General features: G+C 39.3%; 1 protein-coding gene across 1 annotated transcript; it reads left to right on the plus strand.

The window, feature by feature from the left end:
* Positions 1 to 2,030: 2,030 nt before the first annotated feature.
* Positions 2,031 to 2,621, plus strand: LOC103009407 (interferon omega-1-like). Its single transcript, XM_007176816.2, has one exon. It carries the CDS (start codon positions 2,034 to 2,036, stop codon positions 2,619 to 2,621), a length of 588 nt encoding a protein of 195 aa, XP_007176878.2. The 5' UTR covers positions 2,031 to 2,033.
* The last annotated feature ends 11,794 nt before the right edge of the window (positions 2,622 to 14,415 follow it).

The raw sequence follows: 14,415 nt of genomic DNA on the forward strand, positions 1-14,415 counted from the left end.
ATCCTGCCACAGAGGGTTAGTGTTCTAGCCATTGGGTTCTGGTTGCCAGTTGCTTGTGAGCTGATCGGTGTGACTTCTTCCCTCTTTCTTCAAAAATAATCACATATTGATTAAATGAAAGAAAAATCAGGTGCCTGGTCTTGCAAAGCTGAAGGCAGTCAGTTAACCCAAGACTTGGTCTTCTTTGAGTTTCTGGCAGAAGCAGCCATTTTCCAGCCTTTCTGTTATTCATATTGGCTTTTACCCTTCCCCAACTACGTTGTATTAAATTTTGCTAACTTAGAATATGTCATTGTGTCTGTGGAAAATCACTTCCCTTCTTTCACATTCGTGACTTTCACCTTACATTAGTTTTCTTTTCACCCACAAAATAATTGTGGAATTTTACTTTATAAGAAAGTAGCAATGAGAAACAAAAAATTTAAAGCATTGAAAATGATAGAGACCGCAGCCCCTCTGCCTTTTTTACTTCCCTGTATTGCTCTTACCTCACCATGAATGAGAACTAATTAGGAGCAGCAAGACAAATTTTGCCCAATAAGTCACTAAGTAAATATAATTTATAAAAAACTTTAAAACTTTAAATGTAGAATCGCACACAAGTAGAGGAAACAAGGCTATTTCTCCCTGACATAATACCTTGGGCCTCACTGCCCTGCATTCTCAGAGGGAGACAGGAAGGGAGAAGCCCAGTGGCATCAACTGGCTGAATGAACAACTGAACCTCACTGGTTTCTGTGACATAAGCTTTAATGAGAGACAACACCATCACTGAATTCTCTGCCCCCAGCTCAGAAACTTTGAGTGTAACAAGTGTTCACTAGTTTTAGTAAAAGAGTTGAATAATAAAATTTGTATTTGGTAAAATAAAAATTATTTGTTTACTCAGGGTGAAATGATTAGAATTGGATGATTCCTCCACCTCCTCAGAGAAAACACACTTTTGCTCTCAGCATCTGAGGGCTGCTGACACTCTGATACCGGAGGGCACGGGTCAGGAGGGGAGGAGGTCACCACTGAGGACTAGGGTCCTTCACACAAACACTCCAGGGGCAAGGGTGAGGGTCCTGGAAGATGAATTATTTTCCCAACAATAAACAAGCCCCTCCACAGAAAGGGGATTTTAAAGTCCTCTGGATGTGGTGAGCCTGCCCTCAGGCAGGGAGTCCAGGTTAGGAAGGGGACTCTGTCACTCTAGAGGAGAGGGTGTGACTAGATGTGATCTCTCCCTTGTGAGTGAGGTGTTGCTGGGAAAATACAATTCTCTTGGAATTAGGACCTCCACACCCATATTCTCTGAAAAGAACCAGTATTCCTGGTGGGAGTATTGGCCCAGCCTGTGGAGGACTAAGTCTCCAGTAAGAAAATGGTAGAAAGAAAGGTACTAGTACTGACCTTGTGGTCCCCTGAAGCATAACCACATGGACCTGTGTGAATGTGAAGGAAGAGAAACATTAAAAAGCTCATTCACTTATAATCATCAGCCTCTGCTGTGAAACCCCTCTTTGGCTTCAAAGAGCTTAATTGCCAGAGGTAGTCTAGTAAATCCCTAAAAAAGTACAGAAACCATAGGGCTGAGGAAGCCTGCCTTTCTGTATAAAGTAAGGCAGTAAAAATGGAGACTAAGGTCATGGCTAAAAATTTGTTCCTGGAACAGAGAAAAGCAATATTTATGCATGAAAAGGAGAGAGAGAGAGAGAGAATGTACTTACATACCTGTAGCATTTCTGACTTTAACACAAAGACATTTCTCATTTGATTAATAAATATCCATTTGGAGGGGCACATCTGAAATTATTGGGAAAAGTGCAAAATTAATAGTTTAGATTGATAACATCTTCTTAGACCACACTGAGAATACATAAATGAAACCCAAAAAAGGAAGTAAAAGTGTATAGAAGTGTTTAGAAAATGAAAATTACTGTGTTCCCTATTTAATGGCCTTGCTTAGAAAGAATGTCATCAGAGAACCTACCCGCAAGTTTCCTCCAGACGACTGTCTCAGCCAGGCCAGCTGCAGCCTCATTTGCCCCATGGCCTTCGTGCTCTCTCTACTGACTGCCCTGGTGATGTTCAGCTACGGCCCTGGTGGATCTCTGGGCTGCGACCTGTCTCAGAACCACGTGCGGATTAGCAGGAAGAACTTCATGCTTCTGGGCCAGATGAGGAGAATCTCCCCTCGCTTCTGTCTGAAGGATAGAAAAGACTTCGGTTTCCCCCAGGACATGGTGGATGGCAGCCAGCTCCCGAAGGCCCAGGCCACCTCTGTCCTCCACGAGATGCTCCAGCAGATCTTCCGCCTCTTCCACACAGAGCGCTCCTCTGCCGCCTGGGACACCTCCCTCCTGGACAAACTCCGCACTGGACTCCATCAGCAGCTGGAGGACCTGGACGCCTGCTTGGTGCAGGCGATGGGAGAGGAAGAATCTGCCCTGGGAGTGACGGACCCTACACTGGCCGTGAAGAGGTACTTCCAGGGAATCCATCTCTACCTGAAAGAGAAGAAATACAGTGACTGTGCCTGGGAAATTGTCAGAGTGGAAATCATGAGATCCTTGTCTTCATCAATCAACTTGCAAGAAAGGATAAGAATTATGGATGGAGACCTGGGGTCACCTTGAAATGTTTCTCATTGACTAAGATGCCATATCACCCTTGCACATATATGTTTGGTCATTTCAGAAGGCTCTTATTTCAACTTTAATCACAGAATTTATTGAACTAATTCAGCTGATACTTTGTCAGTAATAATACGCAAGTATATGTTAAAATTATTAAGGCCTAAGGGCATCAGTCCCTAAGATGTGACTGCCCTGATGTTATTTATTTATTTATTGTTTACTTACTTATATTTATATTTATATATTTATTCTTGTATCTTATTTATATTTTAATGTAAAAGATATTTTTATGTGTACACTGTATTAAAATTTAGAAAATATATTCACCTTTCTATTTTACTAAATTTGCATTTTTATTTTTTCAATTCTTATGAAAGAAAACTTGAGTTGTTGTTTTTTATTCTGAGAACCTAAATCCTTATTTTTTCTGTACGAATCTATCTCCGAATAGTATTTGTCCATTTTGTCCTTTGAAACAGTCCTACCACTTTCAGGAAATGCTTGTCAAAAGGTGGAATTCCATGGAATTGAGGGAAGTCCTGGAAATTATGGAGAATGGTTAGTCCTGATGTCATAGGTGTAACTGATTTATACCCACCAGGAAAGAGTGGTCGGGGCAAATACCTGTGGGAAGGAGTCATCTCCTCGAGGGAAGCTGGTGACATACGGTGTTGACTGCCGGTCCTGGCACCTTCCTCCCGCCTTCTCCCCAGTCCTGCTTTACTGACCCATTCTTCCCTTATACATACCTTCAGTCCCTCCAGCTCACTGACCAGCCACACAGCTGCTCTGGTCCTGTGCACGTTTCCAGCTTCAAGGTTTCTGTTAGAGTGAAAGCCACAGGAAGAGAGCACAAGTGAAAGGAGAGTTCTAGGATTTTCAAAACCTCTGTGAGAAGGAGCCAGGGTTCATGGCACTGGATCCCAGCTCTGCTATTAATAGCAGTTTGACCTTGACAAATAACACAGACACTAAGCTCCCTAGTTTCCTCATCTTTAATATGGGGACAATAGTAGTATTTTTTCATAGGATTATTCTCAGGATTCAATGTAAATATACACAAGAGGCATAAAAGTGTGTCTGTCAGAAATAATCAGGACTGTTAGAGTCACAGAGTGGCTACCCTCGGGGAGGAGAAGGAGAGCTGCTCTGAGGTAGCAACTGGAAGGCAACATAAGAAACGTGCTACGTCCTGGGCAAAATCTATTACTTTTAACTTGGGTGCTAGTTTCACAATGTCATTCAGTGTGTGAAATTTCCTTGTGCTGTATGCTGAAGATACTTGCATTTTCTGTGTATTATACTTCTAAAAGATTTCCTGGGAATTAGTAAAACTTCTTTGAGAAAGAACGATCAGTAGAAGATACTTTGATCTACCTTAAAAGTGAGTAACATGGAAACAACAGAGATCTCATATCAATGCAGATAGTCACATATATTTTTCATTAATACTGTTTGTTGCTTTTTTAGTATGAGAAAGATAAAAAATAGTTTCTGAACTGGTTTTGTTTTTTGGTCTTTCAGCAGCAATGCAGAGGCAGGAAGAAAAAAGCAGGAGTTACGAAACGTAAAGTTTTGCTCTCCAATCCTGGGCTCTCCCAGGTTTAATCTTAGTCTCTTTTCCATAAAGTCCCAGGTCCATAATTGCTGGCAATGTCACATCCTGGAGCCGGTCCTTCCCAGGATTTAGTGCTTTCAGAGGAGAGACTTCTACAAGTGTCAGGCAGGTGTCTTACACCCAAGTAAGAGTCTTTCTCTGAAGAAGGTGCCATCAGTCAGTTTTATTGGTCAAAATACACACACATTGCAAATACATACCGCCAATTCTCCACGATAAAATGGCTATATTTTTTATAATATTTGATCCATATTCAAGAGCATTTAAGTTTATATGTGCTTCCACACATTATCGAAAACACAATCTTATCATTCTTTTTAGTTTTTGCCAACCTGATAGGTGACAGATAGCATCTAGTAGCAACCATTAGTTGTCCTTTTCCTAATTGATGGTCGCTGTTATCAGTCACAGTCTAGTCAGGAAAACAGAAAAATTGCCTCCAGACATCTAGTCCATCTCTTGCAACTTGTATGGAAGAACTTTAGAAGAAAAAAATCTGCTGGCAAAGGAGAAATGCAGTCAAAGGAACTGGAGCCCCAGCGTCACAGAGCAGAGTTGAGAATAGCTGTGGAGCTGAGGCTTTAGCTTCAAGACCAGCACACTAGGATAGGTGACAGTGTCCACTGGAAATTCAAGTTTCCTCTGTAAATTTCCTTTTTTTTAAAAAAAAATTATTTATTTATTTATTTATTTTTGGCTGTGTTGGGTCTTCGTTGCTGTGCGTGGGCTTTCTCTAGTTGTGGTGAGCGGGGGCTACTCTTCGTTGCGGTGCGCAGGCTTCTCCTTGCAGTGGCTTCTCTTGTTGCAGAGCACGGGCTCTGGCGCGCGGGCTTCAGTAGTTGTGGCACATGGGCCCGGTAGTTGTGGCTCGTGGGCTCTAGAGCACAGGCTCAGTAGTTGTGGCGCATGGGCTTAGTTGCTCCGTGGCATGTGGGATCTTCCCGGACCAGGGCTTGAACCCGTGTCCCCTACATTGGCAGGCGGATTCTTAACCACTGAACCACCAGGGAAGTCCCCATGAATTTCCTATCCATACACAACGCACCTACTGCTCTTGCATTGTCACTTTTTTACCTTTTTAAAGAAATTCATTATTCATTTTTTATACAAACTTTGTGTTATAAAAGTAGAAGACACATAGTCTGTCATGCCCTCAACTGGATCCCAGAAGCCACACTCACATTGTGCTCCTCCCGTCTCACTGGCTGCCCATTCTGAGTTTCATTTGTGACACAAAAGTTGGTGCCTTTCCTGTGTTCTGTGCCCAGAATTCTTTCCAGTTTAAACTCATTAACTAAGCCCTGATCTAATCTAGTTTCAGGAACTGAAAAACAATCGTGATACTCACGTCTTCCAAAGATAAATTCTGGAATCACATACCCAACTGCCTATTTGACAGCTGGTATCTAGTAATCATCTCACATTTATGTTATTCAAAATCAACTCTCCTTAAAAAATAAATAAATAAAAACAATAACAAGAACCCGTCCTTTCTCATTGTTATCTAATCAGTTAATGGCAACTCTGTATTTCCAGGTTCTCAGGTTAAAGTACATGACATCATTCTCAGCTCCTCTCTCACAACCAGTCTGAGTGCAATCAAAGTTTTACACCACTGAGGTTTTTCATCCATGAACTTGGTAAAGCTCTGCATTCTGAACACAAGACTTCTTCCATCTACTGAATTATATTAATAGCTATGCTGTAATCATCCTTGAATTATTAGATAAATTCTACTTATATGATTTATTAATCATTAACATGCCTATTTATTTTACTGATATTTTATTTGTTATGCATCCATAGTTGTTTTTTTAATCTGAATTTCTTTTCTTATTGAACCCATTTAAAATCCTTGAACCAGGAGTTTATTTTAATTGAAAAAGAAGGTGGATGACTTTTCACTTTATCCCATGATGTGTTAAAAATATTTTAACAAATTTACTGGTGTTTTCTGACATACTTGCTGTTCTACCAGTTCTTTAAGACACTTCCCTGAAGAATTTGCCTGTTAATTCTAAAAGCTAAAGGTTGAAAGTGACCCCAAGAAAGAGTGGGAAGGCCTTTAATTATTGTGAAAACTCTTTCCTCCATGCACCTTTTCAGGTTATTTATCTCTGTAAATATTACCTTTAAATCCAGCCTACATTCCTCTGTCTCCCTTGCCTATTAAGATATTTACATGGATGCCACTCATATTTTATAAATCAAACGTAATAAATCAAATGTCAATATGTAGATATAAGCTAGAACCTTGATATTTGACTATTTGCAACGTGTCAAAGCATCTCATCTAATCCCAGCACATCATTTATTTACCACCATGGACTGAGGTTTGGCTGAGATTTGAACATGGGGCTCCAAACCCTACGTAATGAGCCAGAGTTAATTAATTAAAACTGACACCCCAAAATCCTACCATGGTTTCTACGTTTCATATAAGACATTTCAGCTTTTATTACTCTAATAATTTCCTATGCTCCTGTACTTTTCAAGATCAAGGTCTTGCCCTTTACTTTCAACCCCTCTCCCCACCCTTCCCTGTGCACATACTCACCCAAGGCCTTGTAACTGAGAGTCACTTAAATGCTTGTGATTGACTCCCCAGGGCAGGAGCACTTCTACACCTCTTATTCCCACCCAGTATCCTGCACAATGTTAGGGATATTATTGGTCCTCAGGGTTGTTAATAAAAGTGATAAATGTAATAAGCTTAAGATAGTTGTGCCAGTAAAACTGTTTGAAAACTACAGTTTTCCTCCATTTTCTCTTGTGGGTTACTCTTGTCTTCTCAGGTGACCAGTATATTTTTTAGCCGGGCATCTCCTTAGTCTTCCTTCAAACTTCTGCATGATTTAGAGCAACTGTTTCCTTTTTCCTATTTTACAGTTTTTCTCAGCTTTAAAATAGGGATAATGAGAATACTATACTCCATTGAACGTACCATCTTATGTTATATGCTCTATGTAATGAGAATACAACTCATAACTGTTATCATAACTGAGTACATTATATAATCAGAGACATATACACATAGTTATGATAGTTGTTACTGTGACGGGTGTACACAAGGTGTAAAAACCATTATTATTTCATGCTCACCCAAAAGATGATTATGCCACATTTGTGCCTTGCTCAGCTCATAACTTGGTTATGCAAAAATTCTACCTCTGTGAATTAAAATAGGATTATCTTTTTTAGCATTGTACAAAGCACACACACAAATTTTTAAATTCTACTAGCAAATGAAATATCCTAATGGCTGTACCAAACACTCGATTAAAAATATCTATGGATCTCTAGTGGGCATCAAAACAAAATGCAATCAGTGCATTGGCACAGAAGTTATGTATTAAGTAGAAAATGTTATATTAAGTTTAAATCTACACTATGCTGAAATTAAAAGCATCTTGATACAGATTACAAAGTTTTATGCAACGTATCCATATGAGATGACATTCTGAAGAAGTTAATAAAATTCTACAATGAAAAACCGTGACTATAACAAAGCTGAATGTTTAATAGAAGACCCTTGCTTAAAACAAATGAGAGGGGACTTCCCTGGTGGTGTAGTGGTTAAGAATCCGCCTGCCAATGCAGGACACATGGGTTTGATCCCTGGTCCGGGAAGATCCCACATGCCACGGAACAACTAAGTCCGTGCATGCACCACAACTACTGAAGCCTGTGAGCCCTAGAGCCTGCGCGCTGCCATACTGAGCCCACGCGCCACAACTACTGAAGCCTGCTAGATTTAGGGCCCGTGTGTGGCAACTACTGAGCCTGCATGCTGCAATTACTGAAGCCTGTGCGCCTAGCCCGTGCTCTGCCAACAAAAGAAGCCACCGCAATGAGAAGCCAGCTCGCTGCAACTAGAGAAAGCCTGTGCACAGCAAGAAGACCCAATGCAGCCAAAAAACAAAAAAGAAACAAACAAAAAAAAACCAAGTAAAACAAATGAGAGGACCAAAAGATTTTGTAACTTTAATTATTAAAGACAGTTACTGGGTCATAAGAGATTGCCAAATATGGCCTTCTCTCAATTGAAATGAGATAAGCAAGAAGTAATTCTGAAAATATTACTAATGATTTTGCTTCCATTGAAGCCAGGAACTTATAATAAAGTCTTCTTTTGGCATAAATAAAATATTAGACAGTGTGAGTTTAATACTTTTAAGTTTAAAAATATTTTTTCAACAACATAAACATTGTACGAGAAATTAACCATTTACATTAAAGGTTAATTAATTTCGCATTTTCCCTTTCCCACGGGGCTCCTTTAAGTCTCAGCCTTGTCCCCAAGTCTTCCCACTGGAGGGTCCCAATATCTAGTAGCTTCCCTTCCAGACTGTAGATGCGTTTCCCCTTTCCCCGATTTCCTTTCTCCCTAGAAAAGTGTCTTAATCTGAACACATATCACGACATGCTCTGATTTCGAGCCGTCAATCCCTGCATTAAATGGGCACCGGCGTCAACCGGTTTGGCTAAAAGCTCCTACCAGGAAGGGAAGGATGGACGCAGAGGCAGGTGCAGAAAATGAAAGACTGCGAAGCCGCGGCAAAGCTCCCCTCCGCAGTCAGGCCCGAAAAGGAAGTTTCCTCTCTGCTCTCGCGGCCCCACGCGCTCACTGGGCCCCGGCGGCGCCTATCCCGGGCCGGGGCTCCTGCAGACAGCGACGCGCCGGTTCTTCCCGTGGGCGCTGCGCCCGAGTTCGCGGAGCTGGACCCGGAAGCGGGTCCCGCTGGGTGAGCGGCGCCCGTCGGTCCGTTGGGGCGAGTTCGGGCGCCCCCTCCCGGCCGCTGGGGCGCAGCGAAGGCAGCTTTGTGGGCTTTGCCTCGCGGAGGACCTGAGCTCCCTTTCACGGTGGTCCAGGTGAAGCGCTGAATTTCTGGACTCCTGATCTCGCTGCTGATGGCCGTGGGGATGCTCTGCTCCATCCCTCACATTTTACCCGTTAGTATACATCGTCTTATATTCTTCCAATCATTTCCCATATTCATGTAAGTTGGGAGCGTTAAGTATTTGTTGCCTGAATCCACTAGAGCTTTGGTGTTGTCTACAGAGGACTCCTTGAAATGTTTGTAATCCAATCTGGTGCAGGGGTCAAAACTCTCAAGGGTCTTGTCTAGCACGCAGCTCATAAATTTATGGTGAGAATTAATTGAACAATCTATATGAATCATCCTTGGACAATTAAATATGATTTTTAAAAAAATTTTTATTATAGTTGATTTACAATGTAGTGTTCGTTTCAGGTGTAGAGCAAAGTGATTCAGTTATACATGTACATATATTCATTCTTTTTCAGATTCTTATATAGGTTATTACAGAATATTGAGTAGAGTTCCCTGTGCTAAATATGATTATTTTAAAATAATTAGAATTATTAATTTTGTTGATCACATTTAAGGCTATCAGAAATAATTACCAGTTGATAATTTCATTTTGCTTATTATGTAAAATAATCAGGATACTTTGTTTTTGTTTTTTTTTTTTACATCTTTATTGAAGTATAATTGCTTTACAATGGTGTGTTAGTTTCTGCTTTATAGGATACTTTGTAATTTGGTCAACGCATCTACAAATTTGTAGGTGGACAATAAACTTATGAAAATATAGAGAATTCGTAACAGCGAAGTATGAGACGACAAAGGAATATCAATATGTTATGAGAAAAGTATAGGGCTTTCCAGAAAATAAGTGATGGTTCAATACATGCTGTTTGCACAGATGTCTAAGGTGTGGATAGGGAGGTGGAATTTGGAATATGACCTACTAGGTTGTGAAACCTGGACTTACCATTTACTTATTAGATTGTTTTATTCACATAAACTCTTAGCAGGTGACTCTTGGAAACGAGAATATTAGAATATTAACAATTCAGTTTCAACTATGTTGGAAAGATTAAGTGAGTCCCTTATAAGGGCTAAGGAATTTGTCGTTGCTGTCATCGTCATTTTTGATAAAGACTGAAAGTCTGTGGAATTTGTCTGGCAGGTCCTTGGTAATCATGTTCACAGTAGCATTGTAACATTTAATTAATAATCAGTACAGGTTTAATGTGCCATAAAAAGCAAGGGCAGCACCAAGGAAGGTGTTCTTTATCCTCAAATAAATGTCAAGATGAAATACATTCTAATGAATCCTTGCCATAAACACAATACCTTCAGATCTTCTTATCACCACTTTACAGACTGAATGTGTGTGTGTATCCAAAATTCATATATGGAAACCCTACCCCTCAATGTGATGGTATTACGAGGTGGGATATTTAGGAGGTTATTAGGAGTAGATGAGGTTATGAGGGTGAACCCTCATGAATGGGATTAATGCCTTCATGAGACTCACAAGACAGTTTGCTTCCTCTCTTTGCTCTCCACCATGTGAGGATACAAAGAGAAGCTGGCAGTGTGCAACCCAGAAGAGGGCTCTCACCAGAACTCAACCTTGCTGGCATGCTGATCTCAGACTTCCAGGTGACAGACTTTGACAAATAAAACTCTGCCATTTATAAGCCACCCAGTCTCTGGTACCTTTTTAGAGCAGCCTGAACTAAGATGCACGGCATCAGTCATTTAGCTCATATAATACACTAGTTAGATTGTGTCTAAATAGTTCAAGTTCAAATCATACCTGACAGGGAGTATTGATGAGAGAAAGGAAACAGCAAGAAGTAAAATGAGGCTACAAGAAAGAATACACTTTGTCTGGTTCCTCCCAAGGGATAATCCCAAATAAATATCTAAAATAATTTTTATTGTAATTTATTACTTGAAAAAAGTTTGGATTTTTTTTTAAAACCATTTTACCAATTGTTCCCTAACCATGGCTTGGTGTAAATATTTGCATCAACCATTCCTTTAATTAGTAACCAGTCAGAAAGGGGGCAGTGAAATTAGCCAATTTGCTTAACTTCAAGTACCAGTGAAAGTCAGTGAACTTCAGTATATTGAGAATCAAAATATTTTTCTTTAATTCCTGAGTTTTCCTGTCAACTTGTTAATGAAGAAGAGAACCTACTTGGTTCCAGGTTCTGAATTGTTTTTCTTTTATTTTCTTATTATCTTTGAATATGCCAGGAAAAAGATTTTTTAAAAATTTAATCTGCTCAGGGACAAATATTAAGGCAGGAAGTCATTTTGCCTGGTTTCTTGGTTTCTTAGTAAACCGATATATAATTGAATCCAAAAGTGGATGTGTAATATCTATCAGACAGGGGCTAATAAGGAAAGAAAGGATTTACTGGTGAATCCAAATTCATTAAATGTTTAAACATTTTTTGATTTTATACTTTGTAATATACTGGTTTGAAGATCTGTAGTACAATATATTTCTATACAAGTTTAAAATTATTATAAATGTTTAGACATATATAAAATTTAATCAATATGTGATTGTCATAAGTATCAAACAAAATGTTTCTCTGAGTTTACTAATTCACGGTGGTAATACTAAATCCTAGCTACCAATTATCCAAACATTCTTATTGACATGACAAGGAAAATTTTGTTTTTCCTGTATCAAACAGCTGTATTTTTAAAAATTATTCAGAAGATAATATTTTTTAAAAAGTGTTCAAATTTATTTAAATATTTCATTAAGCAGATTTTTAACATCATCAGCATTGACACACATGCTTGGCATAGAACTGATTGGCCTGAGAAGAGAGATGGACATTTAGCCTATCTTCATTCCCACTTCCATTCTCACTTCCATTCTCACATTTAGACCACATATCTATCACTTTATAAAAGAAAGTACCTCTTACTCATCCCAAGCCTCACCACAGTTCACTGAACCAGGGTGCAAAACCTTTGTGAGAGCAAACAGAGGGAGAATTCCAGAAGGTTTAGCTTTTGGGAGAGATTCCCTTGATGCAAAGTAGAGAAGGCCTTAGTACAATAAGATGCTTATGCTTTATCAGTTACCTCCTCTCTCTGCTGTATCAACATCTTCCTTTTTACTGGCTAGTTCTGATCAATATTAATATGCTTAATTTTCATCTTCTTCATTCTAAATATGCCCATTTCTTAGCCTTACAACCACCTGTAGGTTATTATCTTGCTTCTGTCATTCTGTTCACACCCAAACATCTTGAGCATTCTCTGCAATATCCATCCCTAACTTCACATGCACCTCATTTCTCCAGTTGTTATAATTTGGCTTCGGCCTCCCTGTTCTCCTGCTCAGCCAAGATTTATAATAAGCTACATGTTACTGAGATCAGAGATCACTGTCAGGCAGCCTCAGCTGACATTTCAGAAGCATCGGACACTTGTTACCACATCCTCCATCTTAAAGTCTGACGCTCATCTGGTCTCTCTGTCACCACCATCCTCTGCTTTTCTGCTCCTCCTCCTCTCCTTCCTTTGTTGACTACTCCCTCTCATCTTAGGGAATTGGTGTTCCTCAAAATTCGATGCTAGTCCCACACTTCATCCTCTCTGCACATACACTCTCAACCTCCCAAATAGTTCCAAATGTCATCTCTATGATTGTGACCTCCATATGCATGTCTTTACCCAGGATCACATCTCCAAACACTTGTTCCTCTCCAAGCACTTATATGTACCTGCTACCCTAGAATATTTCCACATATGTCCAAAATTGACCATTAGTCAATTACCTGGCTAACTCCTACAGACCCTTGAGATGCCGGCTCACCAACTGCTTCTTCTGGAAGCTTTCCTTGACCCATGCAATCCCACATGCTCCCAGTATCCTATATTCTCCCTGTCACCGTATTAGCATTCCTTTAATTGAATCTCCACTGCTATAACCTGTCATAGTGTCTTATGCATCTCCTTCACAGCCCTGAAAAGGGTTCCTACCTAATTTCTTACTGTTTAATGCCTGTCTTCTCTGACAGAATGCTCCACTAAGAAAGTAATAGCTTTCTTTTATTGACCAATATATTCACAAATACAAGAAAATTACTGGGAGCAGAGATACTTCAAAATATTTTCAAAATCAATGAAATGAACAAAACTATTTACATTCCTTTTGGATTTTAAGGCAGATTAAAGGTTTAAGGACACTTCCTATCTCTTTAAGAGTATGAGAAGACCTAACATTTAAAACACACCATTTGCGGTAAAGATGATCTTATTTGCAAAGCAGAAGTAGAAACACAGACATAGAGAAAATGTATGGATACCAAGGGGGGAGGGGAAGTAAGAGGAATTAGGAGTTGGGATTGACATACATACACTATTGATACTATGTATAAAATAGATAACTAATGAGAACCTTCTGTATAGCACAGGGGACTCTACTGGATGCTCTGTGGTAACCTAAAATGGGAAGGAAATCCAAAAAAGAGGGGCTATAAGTATATGTATAGCTGATTCACTTTGCTGTACAGTAGAAACTAACACAACATTGTAAAGCAACTATACTCCAATAAAAATTAATTTTAAAAAATTGAAAAATAAAACACACCATTTGAATACTACTCAGCCATGAAAAACAATGAAATAATGCCATTTGCAGCAACATGGATGGAAGTAGAGATTATCATACTCAGTGAAGTAAGTCAGAAAGAGAAAGACAAACACCATAATGGTATCACTTATATGTAGAATCTAAAATATGACACAAATGAACTTATCTACAAAACAGAAACAGACTCAAAGACATAGAGACAGACTTGTGGTTGCCAAGGGGGAGAGATGGAGGGGGAGGGTTGGATTGGGAGTTTGGGATTAGTGGATGCAAACTATTATATAGAGAATGGATAAACAACAAGTCCTACTGTATAGCACAGGGAACTACATTCCATATCCTGTGATAAACCATAATGGAAAAGAATAAGAAAAAGTATGTATATATATATATAACTGAATCAGGTTGCTGTTCAGTAGAAATTAACACAACACTGTAAATCAACTATACTTCAATAAAATAAATTTAAAAGTAAAATAAAATACACCATTTGCACCCAAAAGCAAAGCAGAACAAGACACAAAGGACCACATAATAATATCAAGAATAAATTTTGTAAGTAAAACAACAATCGTAGAGAAATAAATTCTAATTATTACAAATAAAAACTCAAAACTATACTTTCCTCTTACTATTGTAAAATAATCTGCTGAGATGACTCAATGCAGTTAACAACTGAAGCAAAGAAAAAGTTCTGAACTCAGTGAATATTGACACGATTGAGGCCACCTA

This window comes from Balaenoptera acutorostrata, chromosome 6 (genome assembly GCF_949987535.1).
Source record: "Balaenoptera acutorostrata chromosome 6, mBalAcu1.1, whole genome shotgun sequence".
Classification (NCBI taxonomy): Eukaryota; Metazoa; Chordata; class Mammalia; order Artiodactyla; family Balaenopteridae; genus Balaenoptera; species Balaenoptera acutorostrata.